This window comes from Fukomys damarensis, unplaced genomic scaffold, assembly GCF_012274545.1.
Source record: "Fukomys damarensis isolate Sample0158 unplaced genomic scaffold, DMR_v1.0_HiC HiC_scaffold_23, whole genome shotgun sequence".
Classification (NCBI taxonomy): domain Eukaryota; kingdom Metazoa; phylum Chordata; class Mammalia; order Rodentia; family Bathyergidae; genus Fukomys; species Fukomys damarensis.
The window spans coordinates 31,440,376-31,456,862 of NW_022900935.1; the positions used below are offsets into that span (position 1 = coordinate 31,440,376).

Sequence of the window (16,487 nt, forward strand, 5' to 3'; positions counted from 1 at the left end):
GGCTCCGGGCCCGGCCAGTACCTGCAGCACAGCATCGTGCCCACCATGCACTACCAGGACAGCCTGCCCAGGTGAGCCCGGGCTCCCTGCCCCGCCGCCAGCCCTGGGTCGGCCCGCGCCTGACTGCACTCAGGCAGGACTGGCACGGAGCTGTCTCTATCTTGGAGACAGCCCCAGGCCCCAATCCAGGAACTCCAGCACCCTGAGTTCTCTTCTCGAACCAACCCCCTTACTGTTCAGATTCTTCCGAATCCTTCCTAAATTCCCTCCTCAAATTCTCTGTTTAACCTATCTTCCCGCCGTGTATTCTGAATCTCTCACATTTCTCCCTGAAAAATGTCCTACCTGCGTAGCTCCAAAACCACCCTAACCTCCCAGCTAGGGATCCCCCGAGGTACTTAATGACGGCCCTGATAGAAGTAGCCAGTTTCTGACACATGGTACAGCAGTTACCCTCTCTCAACTCCTAATACATCTTGTCCACGAATTACTCGGAGCCCTCAGAGCTCCACTCCTCGTTCCTCCTGCCTCCTGCGCTTTTAGGAACCCCTCAGTCCCCTTAGGCACACCCCTCGTGTCCACCCTCACCTTTGCTCTACCCCTCCATGTCCACTGTAGCTTCTGAGTCCAGTTTTCCTTCTAATTTCACCAGTCTGTGGTCTTCCAGCTTCTGATTTGACAAGTCTCCCGTTCAATATTAGAAATTTCCTTCACTGCCTAAAATCAAACCTGAACTGTACCCTCCATTCATTCAATCAACTCTCCCGTTCAATATTAGAAATTTCCTTCACTGCCTAAAATCAAACCTGAACTGTACCCTCCATTCATTCACCATTTAATTCCTGAGGCCAAATTCTAAATTTGTCCAAAAACCGTTCTCATTTTTTTTTTTTTCTTACCAAATTGCCATCAGGAATACCCCGGTCCAGGGTCTGGAGGCCCAAGAAAAGAACATTGTCTCACAGGCATCCCGCAGTGGCTGTGTTGTGGTTTTCCTCCATAGCCGGGAGTTATTTAACTCTGCATCATCCTTGCTCACCCTGCTCTCGGCAGCAGCATCCAAGGATGGTTCCTGAGAAATTATCTCGAAGACAGCTAAGACGAACTAAATAATGAGATGATTTGAGCTTGGCAGAGAGTAGAGGAAAAAAAAGTGGGTCTGTGTGCCTGCAGGATTAGCCTGAGACCTGCCTCCTCGGGACAGCGTGTGTCTGAGATGTCTAGCTATGTAGGGGAAAGGTGACTATGGACTGGCAGAACCCGTCTTCACTTGCCAAGCCCAGAATCGAGACTGACTTTGAGGCAGGCCAGCCCAAGGCCCCACCCACATTTAAGATCAGAAGGACGTTTGGGATTTTACAATTGGAAAGCTGGAAAGAATATTCAAGATTGTTTAGACCAACTCCATACATGGTACACAAATCTGTAGGAATCTGGAAGTACACTCATTACCTTTTAAGCAACCATTAACTCGTCAATAAAGTAGGAGTTAGATGAGAGGTGAAATTTCTGCTGTCTCTGAGATTCTGAGCTAATAAGGTATATTATCTTTGACATTCGTGTTGATGTCTCACTTGGTGAAAAGCCCCTGACTTTGAAGTCTGGTAGAACTGAGTTTCAAATTCTGTATCTGCAAGTCTTGGGCTGTAATTTTGGGCTGTTTTGTTAATTTCCTGGAGCCACTGCCCCTGTCATGTCAGAAGGCGCATGTCGAGATAAGATGCCTGAGATAAATACCCTTGTAATTATCATGCTGCCAGGGAACCTTGGACTCTTTCCACTAGGAACCCTTGCACCATCACTTGCTTATTCTATTTTCTTTGTTATTATTATTCATTAAGTTTATTGGCACATCTTAGGTATACAATGTGACATTCATCATTGGGAATTTGTATATACAAATGATATATATTGATATATAATATATCTTGATTCTTATTTTTTCCCCATTCCCCTGCCCTCCCTTTAGCCCCTCCACCCCTCCCTGTTTTCAAAGACTTTGTTTCCATTTTTTCCTTTTCTCATATTTATTCCCTTCCCCCTACCCTACCACTTCCCCTTCCCCTTTGGATCTTTTCTTCCTATTTCACATTACCTATTATAAATTTTGATCCTTATTTACACTTTCAGTTTCTCACACCAGAGAAACTTCAATATTTACACATGTCCTATTTTTTTCACTTAAGAGTATGGCTTTAATGTGCATCCACTTAGCTATAAATATCTCCAGTTTCTCATTGTTTATGACTGAGTAGTACTCCATTTTATAAACAATACATCTTTATCCAGGCTTCAGTCTCCAGTTGATGGGCAGTTGGGCTGTTTCCAAGTTTTAGCTATTATAAACTCTCACTCTCTTTGTCTCTTTGTCTGTGGTGAGTGTGGTAAAATATACTTAACAAAATTGATCACTTTGGGCCAGGGATTTAGCTCAGTGGTGCTGCCTCCTGCCTCGCAAGCACAAGGTCCTAAGTTCGATTCCCCGATACCAAAATTAAATAAATAAATAAATAAAATTGTTCATTGTAACCATTTTTAGCTATATATGTCAGCGAGATGTTATTTTAAGAAGTCTGTGATATAACCTTGGACTATAAAACTGCAGGTCCTTAGGAAACAAAGTGTGGATCAGCCTGACCTTATTCACATTACTAATCCAATAAGCACTCATTGATAGGGATTTGGAGACCTATCAGCCATGGTGAGGCACTTGCAGTATAGTGGAGCAGATGTAAACAAGAGCTATAATGCGGTAACTAGGAAGCGGCATCTTATAATCCTTAAGATTACAAGATAGGAATCAGGCCCTAGAGTATGTGTGTGTTGCTGGGGATTGACTCTCAGACCTGCCTTTTAATTCCAGCTCTGCTTCTTCCTCGATGCATGTCCATGAAGAAGTCATCTTACCTAAAATAAGGAGAGATAATATTAGCTTCCTTTCCAGATGGTGAGAATCAAACACCCTGATAGAGAGCACTTAGTGCTGAGTCTGTCTCATAGTTCTTAGACATTACAGTACTATAGTGGTTGTAATCAAGTGTCTGTTGTACGTGTGGAATGTATCAGAACAGAACCATTGCTACATGAGTATGGAGGTGCCTGGGTTAGAGGAATGAGGGAAGGACAGGGCAGCGCCTGTGAAGAGCAGGCACCTGAAATATGTGCTGTGATCAGAAATTAGGAGATTGATAAACCGGGTGTGGTGGTGCACACCTGTAATCCCAGCACTCGGGAGGCTGAGGCAGGAGGATTGCTATGAGTTCAAGACCAGCCTGGGCTACACAGGGAATCCCAGGTCAGTCTCAACTACATAGTGAGACCCTGTCTCAAAAAAACAAAACAAAACAAAAAAAGAAATTAGGAGATTTATGTTAGGCACAGCCAGAGAATCACCTTTTAGCCCTTAAATTATTGAAATTGACCTCGGGTCAGGGAGAAGGGCTCATTACCAGGCATCATGTTAGGTCTATAATTGATCCACAATAAATGTTATTTATCTGTGGCTTTTCTTTTAATTCCTACTACTTTAGGTGTTAACTGGTGTTCCAAACATAATGGGCAGCTTTTCTAAAGTGCAAGGCAGGAGAGGGCGTGGAGAATAACAGACACAGAAACTATAATGTTCTAGGCCCCAAGGACAGATCTTTTAGAACAGTCATCCTGACTTCCAGAATAATAACTCTGTGGATATTTATAACTCAATCTGGTAAACATAGAAAGGCGTTTTCACTGTGTTATTGCAGGAAGAACACCAGGGTGCTTACTGCTGGGAGGCAGACTGCTTTGATAGCAGGTGACTGAGGGTAACTCACACAGGAGATGAATCTGTCTGGTGCTTACTTTTCCTCCATCTGTGTTATGGCAGAAAATTTCTAGGAGTTGGGGGAACTGCCCTGAAAATCTCTCCAAACCCTGCCTCTGCTTCTTCCAAGGCACGGTGAATACATCGCAGGGAGCTTAGGCTTTGCGGTGAGCACATGAGGCTACTTCTGCCGTTCTTTGAGAAGCTTGGAGGAAGCAGGCTAGTGCACAGAGACTGGAGTTGCATTCACATCTTTGGTTTTCAAGAGAATAAGTGTTGACTGGAAGAATGGCTTGTGAACACTCATTGAAAAGGAAATTGTTACACTGAGGGCTTTTGTGGTAGCACTTATAGAAATTCCACTTCAAACTGGCCCAAGCAAATAGGGATATAATAGCTCATAGGCTGAAAAAATCTGTGTTGGATCAAGAGGTTCAAATGATGTCATCAGGACCTTGTTTTGTCTTCCTGCTGAACTCTTCATCTGTGTACCTTCATTCTCAAACAGGCTGTCTCCTCATGGTGACAAAGTGGCCGCCAGCACATAAGGCATAACTTACACCCGAATCTTTCAGTGCTAAAGCTAAATAGAGATTCCCCCCTCCTAGAAATTCCAATAAAGGCCTGTAATTAAGTCTTGGTGGCTCTCACTGGGTCTCATTAGATCTGAACCAGTAAGCTGTAAGCCCACTTCCAGGAGTTTGAGGTAAAGTCAGCTCTTGAACCACAAAGACTGGAGCAGCAAAGCTTCCAGGAAAGCACGGTGCCGTTGCCAGAAGAAGAGAATGGATGTGGGGCAGTCCCACAATGGAGGTGGGAAATCCTGTGCTAGGCACTGAGGAGAGAAGATGAGCTAGTTTCCCAGGGAAGTGAACAGGCTAATAGCCAAGTCTGGTTCCCTAGGATTTGAGAACTGAGTGTTTGCTATGTGCCAGGCCCTGTTCTGTGACTGTGACATGCATTGCCTCATTTAATCTGCACAGACCTTCAGAGGTGCATAAGCATAACCCCCATTTTACAGGCAAGGCAGCTTAGGTTCAGGGTGCGTGTGAGCCCACAGCCACACATCTGTGAGTGGTAAGGCCCACATCTGTTCCTGAGCCACTGTGCCCTGCTGTTAACAGGGATGAAAAATGACTTGAGAAAAAAAATGTAATAGCTTCATAGAAATTCAGTCCACGTGCCATAAGATCCGCTTTTTTTAAGCATATAATTTTAGAATAGTGCAACCATCGCCACTAGTTCATTTATCCCTCCCTACAAGCATGTTCTCACTACAGTTGACCCTCAAGTCACGACCAGCCTGACATACGAACAGCTTGGGCTAATTAGGTTAATGGAAGATTCATCTTCTGACTCTTGTTACCTAGAGCGTGTACCCAGGTAAACATCCAGATCTCAGCAGTTTTGACTTGCAACCAGCCCAGGGGAACTGATCCAGTTTGTAAGTCAAGGGTCCACTGTAGTAGTCTCATCCCACCCTCCTCCCCATTACCCTGTGTAAGCGTTGATCTACCATCTGGAACTCTTTGAATTCCAGTTTGTCTGATTTAAAGCGTCTCCCTTTTCCCGACATACCACGCTCTCTCTAAACAAAGAATGGATCCACAGTTGGCAGGATTGTGCTTCTTCAGCTTTCTCCATCACTACCTGCTTGGAGGAGCCTGCCAAGGTTGAAACTATCAAGTTAGAGGAGTAAACTAACAGAATGTGCAGTCAGAAGAGGGCAGAGACCTGGTGTTGAGAAAACACAGGTATTTAGGGAAAGAAGACCTAATGAGGGGAGAGACAAAGAAGATGACATCAAAACCAGAAGGTTGGTGGAGATGCTGTCTGGGTCTTCTACATGATCTCGGTTTCAAGCATCTATTTAGGATCTCCCAGTCTGCTGGGAAAAGATACAAGTAAATGCCACTAGAGGTGGCAGTGATTCTGAGACTGCTGCAGCTTGAATGTGTCCCCCAAAGTCTGTGTATGGAAAGCCCCATCCCCAGTGCAGCAGTGAGAGGTGGCACCTTAAGAGGTACCCAGGTAGCCAGGGATTTAGCTCTGGTTCTGCTGCCTGCCTCACAAGCACAAGGACCAGAGTTCGATTCCCAGTACAAAAAAAAAAAAAAAAAAAAAAAAAACGCAAAGCATGGGTGAGGCCTGGGATTTAGCTCAGCGGCATTGTGCCTGCTTCACAAGTGCAAGGTCCTGAGTTCCATCTCCGGGACCAAAAAAAGAAAAAAGAGGTGCCCAGGTCATGAGGGCCGTGCCATGAGGTGCCAGGCTGTGATGTAGCAGGAAGCCCTCACAGCACACTAGCACTATGATCTTGGACTTCCAGCCTCCAGAACTGTGAAGATTAAATCTCTTTTCTTTACAGATTACTCAGTCTCTGGTTAGAGCAACATAAACCAAATGAAGACAGGATAAAAGAATGAGTAATAGCTGGGCATAGTGGTGCACCCTTGAAATCCCAGCACTTGGGAGGCTGAGATAGAAGGATCACCAATTTGAGCACAGCCTGGAAAATTTAGCACTTAGACCCTGTTCACGCACACACACACACACACATACACACACAGAGTACTGGGGATATACCTCAGTGCAAAGGCCCTGGGTTTAATTCTCAGTACTAGGAAAGAAAAAAAATGGAGTATCAGTGAATTTCCTGAACATACATGTATTAAATGCCTACTCTGTGGCTAGTAGAGGTCAGAGAAGGGATTTCAGAAAAAGATCCTGATGCGAGCCCTCTAAATATAACCATAACCGTAACCCTGAGAACCAACACTGTACACTTATTTCCCATTCTTCATTCAGTGATATCATGTAGACTGCTGGAAACTGGCTATGGTGGGAGTATTTGTCCACCACAGAAATTAGTAAATGCTAAGTGTCGGGGATTTGGTTCAGTGGCACCACATCTGCCTCGCAAGTGGGAGGTCCTGTGTTCAATCCCCAGTTCAAAAAAAAAAGAAAGGAAATTAGTAAATGCTACAATTCGGGGTTCCATTGCACGGGGAGCTGGTTTACTGCTCACCTCTGTTTGCATCTGGGTAGAGATGACTGGGAAGAGGTTGTATGATTGGCTTTGAAAGGAAAGAGACTTGTTAAACAGTGATGGCAGGTGGGGGAAATGTGGGAACTGGTCCCTTCCAGAAGTTAGAGAGTGGCTTTCTTTAGGGATAAATCCAAAGACAGGTGGTATTTTCACAATAGTTTTAGAAAGGAGAGGAGGCGGCTGGCGATGTTACAGAATAGAGGGTAGGTTTTTGAGACTAGAATGGCACCTTGCTGAGTTCTCCATGTATATTAATGAACCCTCAGAAGCCCAATGACTCCATTTCTGGACTCTGAGGTGGAGAAAACTGCCTCATGGAGAGATCTGAAATGCTCCCGTCAAGTTCCAAGCGCAGCCAGCACAGTCTGTCACTAACATGTCCAGTGTATTGGAGAGGCGAACTTCCCAGAAATGGAGTTGTGCCATCTCTAGAGAATAACACTGCTAGAGAATAACTGGCAGAACTGGGGTCCTGCTTTAGTGTGAATCTGAGCCTCATTCTGCCTCTTGTGTCAGTCAGTAAGTAGTTCTTATACTTTTAGATTTCACAGATCAGTACAATTTAGGAGAAGAACACTGGGCTATCAAGCTTTTTTTAAAAAGAAAGATTTTTAATGACCCCATCAAAATAATCTGAGAATTAAGGACAGACTTTTAAAAGAAGCAAATTTAGCTTTGGGTTAAGTATCACACTGTACGTATTTTTTTCATTTCACAGTGAGCCAGAAACTTCATCATCATGGCAATTATCTGCCCAGGGGCAGAATATCCAGGGACACTATATGGCATTTACATCGAGGACATTTTATGTAAGGCAAAAATATAGACCTGGGAAGGCTGGCATGTTTGTTAAGCTGTCCTTACTGTATTTTATAGAAAACAGATGATTTTTGTATCCACAGTAATAACTTCTGTGTATAAACTATGCTGTGTCAATTTATTTCCGTCTAGAAAACTTAGTTTCTATTAGATTGATTGACTGACTTTTTGGTACAGGGGATCGAACTCAGGACCTTGCCTCTGCGAGGCAGGTGGCAGAACCACTGAGCTAAATCCCTGCCCCTAGAATTTTCTTGTAAAAAGGTAAATTTTTGTTAATATTCCTGATGTGGAAACAAAGTCCTGAGAAATTGTAAGTAAGCAGCTTTATAATTATATGATTTTCTGTGTGAGTCAGTGAATATAAGTCAGTGTTAAAGTGTTGTGAAGGGTTACTTAGGGCAGTCTTAAGTCCATAATAGCTGTACATAAATTGTTATGAGACATTTTCTCACTATGTAGTTCTGGCTGACCTTGAACTCGCTATGTAACCCAGGATGGCCTCAAACTCATAGTGGTCCTCCTGCCTCAGTGCCAGGGTTATAGGCATGCATCACCATGCCCAGTTTAACAGCTGTAAACCATTTGGATTTATTTTTTATTATGTCTTGGATAAATATGCTTTGGAAAATAAGCAAAAGAACCATAGTACGTCATAAACTGAGTTTTTAAACTATGCTTTGTGGATAATGTTTCAGTGTTCCTAAATGACTCATACATTTAGGTTGTATACATAAATATCAGTGTTAAGTTTGAGTTGCCAAACCACTATTGTTTTAATATTGGGGATATATCTTTCAGTGAAACTATTGAGATGAAAGAGAACATACATCTTGCACTCTGTCCATGTTTTCATTTCAGCATGGACCAGTTACTTCCCTACCACAGCCATCCTCGGAATCCACTGCTAGAGAATGAGGGGTCAGCAGGCTCCCTGTTGTCCTAATTTTTAAGCACATGGAAATACCTGGTATTTCTTCATAGTAGGTGGCTGGGCATGGCTTGGTGATCAGCTCTTCCCTTTAGTGAATGTAGCCCACATATTGGCCTGGCTTTTGGACAGGTCTTTGCTTCACTCTTGGATGATTCTCTGTGGTGAAATGTATAGGAAATAGAACTGGGCATACTGGCACACAGCACTCCCAGCTGCTTGGGAGGCTGAGGCAGGAGGATCTTGAGTTCAAGGCAAGCCTGGGCAACTTAGTGAGACACCATCTCAAAAAACAAACAACCCCCCCAACAAACCAACACCACCCACAACAAAAAAATCAAAGCTTGCATCTATATACACACACAAATATACACAAATGTGCGCGTGCACACACACATGAAAGTTTTGAAAATAGAACCTTTCTTGTTTATCCTGGGAAAGGAAAATGCAGTTGTTTTGTCTAAGCATAGAATTTACTCAGTACTACCACAGTGTTAGTACAGATATTGTATTTGTGGCCAGGAAACAGGAGTACCTAGGACAGATTCTGCTTTCCCATTTTGAACCTATTATTATTTGAAATAACTATATTCTTATTTTACTTTAAAGTAGAGTTACCATTGACACATTAGTAAATTCTGGGAGGTGTGTGTGTATGCACACATGTGTGTGCAGTTGTGTGTGTGTGTGTGTGTGTGTGTGTGGTGTTGGGGGTCAAATCCACGGCTTCCTTCATGCGAGGCAAATGCACTACCACTGAGCTACAGCCCCACCTCCATCCTTCAGTTCCAGTTTGTGAACAGTTCCCATTGTTGCTTCTTTAGTAGGGAAATTAATTATCCAGCAATCAGTTTACCAATTTGGCTTATGAAACCAATTACCCCCTTGCATTTATCATCGCCCTGACCCTGACTTTGCTGTCTCCACAGGCTGCCTATTCCCAAACTTGAAGACACCATTCAGAGGTACCTCAGTGCACAGAAGCCTCTCCTGAATGCCAGCCAGTTCAGGTAAACACCAAAACCCCAAAGGACCGTGGTTGTGGTGGTTCGAGAGAGGCTGGCAAGTAGTGGACCAAGCTTCAGACAATGTCTGTCACTTGTTTGAGTCTCCAGAGCCTAGGACCCAGTTTCTGCAATATCAAGTTCAGGAAATAGATCTTCATACGTGAAGTTCTGACCAAGCCCTGCGGTGAGAGTTCCTCCCACCTGCATCAACCAGAAATGGTGTAGAAGTGAGAATGCCAGGTTTAGACTTGACGTTGCCAGCCCATACTGGTCATCAGCAGAGGCCAAGAGGTGAGGTCCTTCTGGAGTGAAGTCGGTCCTTAATCCAGTATGACTGGTGTCCTCCGAGGACAGAAGAGAAACAGGTAGGCATGTGAGGACAGAGGCAGGGACTGGGTTGTCAACATCCACAAGCCAAGGACAACAAAGTCTGCTGGCAACACCAGCCGCTAAGAAAGATCACGGGACAGATTTTCCCCTAGTGTCTTCAGAGAGAATGTGGTCCTGTGGTTGCCTTGATTTTATATATCTGCCTCAAGAACTAAGAGAATAAATCTCCCTTGTTTTAAGCCCCTTGCAGTGTGTGATACTTTGTTATGGCAGCTCTAGGAAGCTAATACATAATGGAATTTAAAAATAATACTGGATGTAAAAGAGAAGAAAAGAATACTCCCCCAATAATGACATTGGATGTGGTCAAAAAGTGACTTAAATAAAGCTATTAGAGACTAGTGTGGTTCCATAGTCTTTTTCCATAATGAGAATTTTTTGGGGGGTGCAGATAACTCACATTGTATTAGAATCACAAAGCCTTTTATTGGACAATGACAGAGAAACAGATGAACTGTTCATATCTAGGCCTCTACTTTTAAGTATTCCTTGTTAGTCACTTGAAGTTCCTCAATATGGCAGCAAATTAACAGCTACCGGTTACTAACTATTATGTTTTCAACTGTCCTAAATCCTCATCTTCGTACTTTTTAATCTTAAAAGGTGATATTATCTCAGACAGACTGAATAACTTGTCCAGTGTCACATAATTTGAAAAAGATACACTTTTTATTCCAAATCTTATGTCCTTCTCTTAATGCCAAACTGCTCCATAGAGTACAGATTCCTTTGTGCGATATTTATCGATCATGCTGACAGCCTAGATTTATCTGTTTTAGGTTGACTCCTGTCCTTCTAGTCAAAGGTACTTTCCCACTTCATTCCCAGCTTCCAGGATATGCTCATGAGAACCCAAGGCTCCGTGCATGATTTCTTGGCCATGAACCTAAAAATCGCGTATTTCCTACTATGGTTTGATTCTGTCTTTTCTTGGGCATTTCAGGCAAACAGAACAATTTTGTAAGAATTTTGAAAATGGGATCGGGAAAGAACTGCACAAGCAGCTGGTTGCTCAGGACAAGCAGAACAAACATACAAGCTACATTTCAGGTAGGTCAGCTGAGCTGCGGCCATGATTTTTTCCCAGACCCTTCCATGAGGTACCTTCTGTTTTGGTGTCAGAAACATTGCTAGTAGGACTGGCGTTGAGGTAATGGCTCACCACCTGTTCCCGAAGCAAACATTAAGGCTGTGTGAGTTCCCCGCTTACTAAGGTGTTGCCTGGCGTTTGTCCAAACTTGCTTTCCCTGTACTCAGATGCAGGATTGAGTCCATGTCCTCAGAGGTCACTCCAGATCCTCCACCGTCTGGCTTCGCTGCCCCCTTGAGCCTTCCCCTGACTCACTTCATGCTTCAAGTCTGAACTCCATAGTGTTCCTTTTATCCTTCTTTGCCTTTATCCATTTTGTCCCCACTTCCATTTTTCACTTGGCAAGTTCTTCCTTAGAAATTCAGTAGGGTGCTTTTTCCATGAAACCTCAGCCCTTTTACCTCTCCATTCAGAATCGGTTACTTCCACCTTTTTGCCTTTGCTACTTTTAATTGAGTTTTTTTTATTAGTAGGTGTTTGCAGTACATTCGCTTTACAGTCATCTGAGGGAATGGTACATGTACGTAATACAGCTCGGTTCCCTTTCCCTCCTGCCTCCCTTCTCTCCTCCTCTAATTCCCTTTCTCCATTTTTGTTTTGGTTCATGTTATTAATCTTATCTCAAGTTTATGACATATAGTGTTTACATTTGCTGAGGTTATTAGGTTCCCGTACATGGAATATCTTTATTCTATTTATTACTCCTTCCCCTCCCCCTCCCTTCACCCAGGTTCTCCCTTCCCATTTGCCAGAGATCTGTCCCCTTATCTCCTTCTAGCCATCCTTTATTGTGCTCTTTGTACTTTGCCTCACTCAAATGAGAGATACTATGTGGTATTTAAGCTTCTGTGTCTGATTTATTTTATTCAACATTATATTTTCCAGGTGCATCCATGTTCCTACAGATGTCTAAAATTTGTTCTTTTTAATAGCTGAGTAGTAGTCCATTATGTATAAACACCACATTTTCTTTAGCCAGTCATCCGTGGATGGATATACAGGCTGCTTTCAGGACGTAGCTATTATGAACTGTGCTGCTACAAACACTGGTATGCATGTATCACTATTGCATGATGTCTTTAGCTCTTCAGGGAAGATACCTAGAAGAGGGATAGCTGGGTCACAGGGAATTTCTTTTTTTCTTTTTTTTTGGTATGGGGAATCGAACTCGGCTCCCTGAGCTTGCAAGGCAGGCAGTGGAACCACTGAGCTAAATCCCCGGCCCATAGGGAATTTCTAATTTCATTCTTTGAGGAATTTTCATAATGTTTGTACAGTACTAGTTTACATCCCCATCGACAATGAAAATGGGATTGTTCCTTTTTTCACTGTAGTGACAGCATCATTTTATTTTTTTATGTCTCAGCGATTGCCAGTTCTTTCTGATTTAGTTTATATTTTTATCAAGGTTATATATGCATATAATTTAAAGAATCAAGTGGTTTTATAAACTTGTTAGAAAAAAAGGACAGTTGCTTGACCCTCCCCTAATTTCATAATTCTTCTTTCAGCTCCTCTTTTGAAACATACTTCCATTCATCTAAATCATATACTTAACATGACTACATTTGATCTTTTTCGTTTTAGGCATTATCTGTTAACATCTTTCATGGTTAATCTTTTTTTTTTAGTTTACTTTACCAATTTATTAATTTCTGTTTAAACGATGTTTTCTAACTGCTTTTTTTTGGTAGCTGGAATTGAACTCAGGACCTTGTGCTGGAGAGGCAGGCAGCGGAACCACTGAGATAAATCCCCTGCCCTTTCATGGTTAATCTTGATTGCAAATTTAATTAGCTTGAGAGCCACCTAGGAGATTAGTAAACTACACTTCTTGGTGTGTCTGGGTGGGTCAGGGGTGTGACCTTGGGGACTCTCTACTCCCTAACCCCTTAACCTTGGGCTCTCTTCCTGCTATCTTTGTTTTCTGGCTGCCATGAAGCAAGCAGCTTTCCTCTACTTTGATGTTTGTGCTTTGGGGCCAGCCAGCAATGGACTGAATCCTCTGAAACCATGAGTCAAAATAAACCTCTCCTTCATTAAGCTGTGGATATTATGTATTTTATCCTAATACGTAGGATAAATGGAAAGGTGACTAATACAGTATGTCACTAATCAGGATTAGAATTTGACAATTCTTATCCCCTCAACATGAGTTGTACATACTTCCTAGCCTCTCATTTTTCCAATATAGTTATTTAAAATATTGATTAACTCAATATCTTATGTTTATACTATCACGGTCATATAAATGCTCTTGTCATAGCTGAGTCATGTAGCATATTGGGATTGTTTTTCCTTTCCTAAACAAACTTTTTATTTTCTGGGAAGTTAATATTGACTGCATTATTTTTTTTTTCTAGTTTTCTATGTGCTTAATAATGTATCCTCACCCACCTTCCAATTGGTCTAAATCTCTGAGGATATGAAAGCATACTACCTATTCTATTCATTTTGGTCTTCTTAACAAAGTCTTTTCTAGAACTTGACTTGCTGTCGTCTGGACTGCAAACTTCTGGCCTGTGGCGAAACTGCTTTCTTCAGGATCTTTCATCATCTGCCAGGGTGTTTTTTCGTTCTTCTGCTGGGACTCTTGGTTCTTGAGTTTTATATTTTATCCTTCCTTGGCTTTTCTCTTATTTTGTCAGAGCACACATGCCCTTTGGTATCTGGAATTAGGACATTATCTTAGTTACTTTCTTGTTGCTGAGACAAAATACCCAACATCCACAAGTCAAAGGAGGAGCAGTTTATTTCTGTCTCGCAGTTTGCAGTGGTTTCCATCCATATTTGGCTGGTGCAAGGCAGGGCAGCATGACAGAGGTGAAATAACTTACGGCATGGCAGCAGGAATCAGAGAGGATCAAGGGAGGAGAGATGCACGTGCACCACAGCCACGGTGACCCAGCTCTTCCCACCAGACTTCATCTCTGAACGTTATACCCAGCTCCAAACGCATCAGTGACTGCCCTTTTGCTTCAGTGATAATTTGTAATTATTGTGATAATCATTTCCCACAGAATTCTGAAGGTCCCATTGTCTTTCAGCTTCCAGAGTTGCATTTGTTAAATCTCATGCCATTCTGTGTCCTGATCCTTTGACTCCGCTCTGTCCCTGGAATTTTTTAGATATTTCTCTATTCCCAGTGTTGACATTTCTGATGATATATTTTGGTGTGAGTCTATTTGTACTTGTGCTGGGTCACTCTGTGATTCCTTTGACTTCAGAAACTCGATAACCTTTAGTTCTGAGATATTCTCTTTCTGATTTCTTTATTTTCTTCTTTCTGTTTTTCTTTCTAGAACTCTTATTCAGAAGTAGAATTTCTGATTCTGGCCCATTGATTTTTTTTTTTTAATCTTTTCTCTTAGATTTTTTTCATCTCTTATTCTTTTTGTTTTACTATCTGGGAGATTTACTTATCTTCTGACCTTTCTATTGAGTTTGTAATTCACAATTTTCTTTTTTTTTTTTCCAAGAGCTCTTTTCCCCCCTGTACTGTGGATTAAACCCAGACAGTACTAAGTTACATCTCTACCCCTTTTATTTTAAGATAATATCTCACTAAATTGGCTAGGCTGACCTCAAACTTGTGATCCTCCTATCTCAGCCTCCTTAAGCTACAGTTACAGGTGTGTGCTACTATGCTTTCCACCATGGGTTTTTGTTTTTGTTTTTGTTTTTTTTTTTTGGTACTGGGGATTGAACTTGGGTCCCTGTGCTTGCAAAGCAAGCATCGGAACCACTGAGCTAAATCCTCTGCCCTTGCCATGAGTTTTTGTTCTTAAGATGTTTCTGTGCTTTTTAAATAGTTTATCACCAGAGCTTTTTTTTCCCCAAGTTTTCTTCTCCCTTCATAATCTGTCTCTTCCAGGTAGCTTTTTTCCTGTTTTGCCTCTTTTCTTTTTCCAGATGCTTCTTCATCTTTCTTGTCTTAGATGTGAATGCGATGTTATAAAACCTTGGAGGCTCTGTGGATGAGGGTGGGGCTTCAGGGTAATGTGATTTTGCTAAACTGTTTACTTGTGCTGCCTCTAGTAGTTGTAATTTTGGAGTAGACCCCCCAGCAGGGGTTTTCCAGAAAAGGATGCTAGTTTTTAGAGATAGGATAAGGGAGGGAGGTTGAAGAGCTGAACTATAAGTATGATAAGGATGGAGATTTAAGAGCTTAACTGTGACTTATGTTTTACTTGATTCACAGAATAAATCTTAAGAGTGGGGAGGGAATAATGGGTTAATGATGATAGTCTAATTATTTTTCAACAAGATATATCTAGGCTACCCAGTACTGAGCACTTGGGAAGCCCTGGTGTGTAAATCAGGTTATTTCTTGTCTGTCTTTTGCCAGTTCAGAGTTAGCTTTCTTGAGTCTGTTTTGGTCATTGCCAGTTACCTGAGTATCTTTGAGCTTCCAATATTTGCTCTTTTCACAGTCTCTTGGCCTTACTGGCTTATGTCTCTTTAGAAGTAATTTATTCAAGAATGGGCTGGGGACAAGAAGCACGAATTTATGTCTCCTTTCATCAGATATGTATTAGCCATTGGTACTTCTTTTCTCTCACCATTTTAGCATGTTATATTACATTTGAGATGTTTGTCACCTTCATCAGAGTTCTTAAAAACCAAAGACCATGTCTTGTTTCCCTCTGAATCTCTTGGACCAGGGCCTACCTTTGACTCTCAAGGAATTGAATGGAACGAGTAGACTGATGAGTACATAATAAATAAATTTGCATTGATTAATCCTTTTCCCTGTGCTGTGAAAATGATTTCCTCCAACAGAGATGCTCCTTGTTTATGGAGTCTCTCCATGTTTGCTAATCCCAGCAGGAACTTCACTTGCAAATACATTTCCTGGTAAAACATTGCTTCTAGAAGTTTTACAGCCAGAACATCCACAGTGTTGCGTAGGGCTAAGAGAGAGCCACACACACATGATTACTTCTGATTGTTTTCTGAATACTTCCTAAAAGAGTGTACAGATTTATCCAGCACTCAGAAGGACAGTGAATACTGTCCCGTACCTGCCATTAAGGAGATATTCCAGGGTAAATATTGTCCCTGAGAGGAGATGAAGCAAGACAAACCTACGGAGATGGGGTGAGAATTAACCATTTAGTTCCAGTGTGAGGTGTCACTGTATTTTATTCCCTTAAGAAAAGAAATAGAATGAGAAGAACAAGCAATTGATAGACATTAGGAAAATGCAGATCACACACACTGGTACACTATTCACACCTACCCAAATGGCTTCAGTCACAGACATACAAGCTGGGTGAGATGGCATGCAGCTGGAATCCCAGCTACTTAGCAGGCTGAAGCAGCAAGATGGTGAGTTGGCAATCAGCCTTGGCAACATAGTGAGATCTCATGGCAAAAAAAAAAAAAAAAAAAAAAAT

The 16,487-nt window shown here is 42.1% G+C and overlaps 1 protein-coding gene across 1 annotated transcript in view; it reads left to right on the forward strand.

Moving 5' to 3' along the window:
- Window positions 1-16,487, forward strand: part of Cpt2 (carnitine palmitoyltransferase 2) — a 24,103-nt gene that overhangs the window by 3,318 nt on the left and 4,298 nt on the right. The window contains exons 3-5 of the mRNA XM_010610419.3: window positions 2-71; window positions 9,531-9,611; window positions 10,942-11,048. Of these exons, the coding sequence (XP_010608721.1) occupies window positions 2-71; window positions 9,531-9,611; window positions 10,942-11,048 (258 nt within the window). The remainder of the gene's footprint in view (window position 1; window positions 72-9,530; window positions 9,612-10,941; window positions 11,049-16,487) is intronic.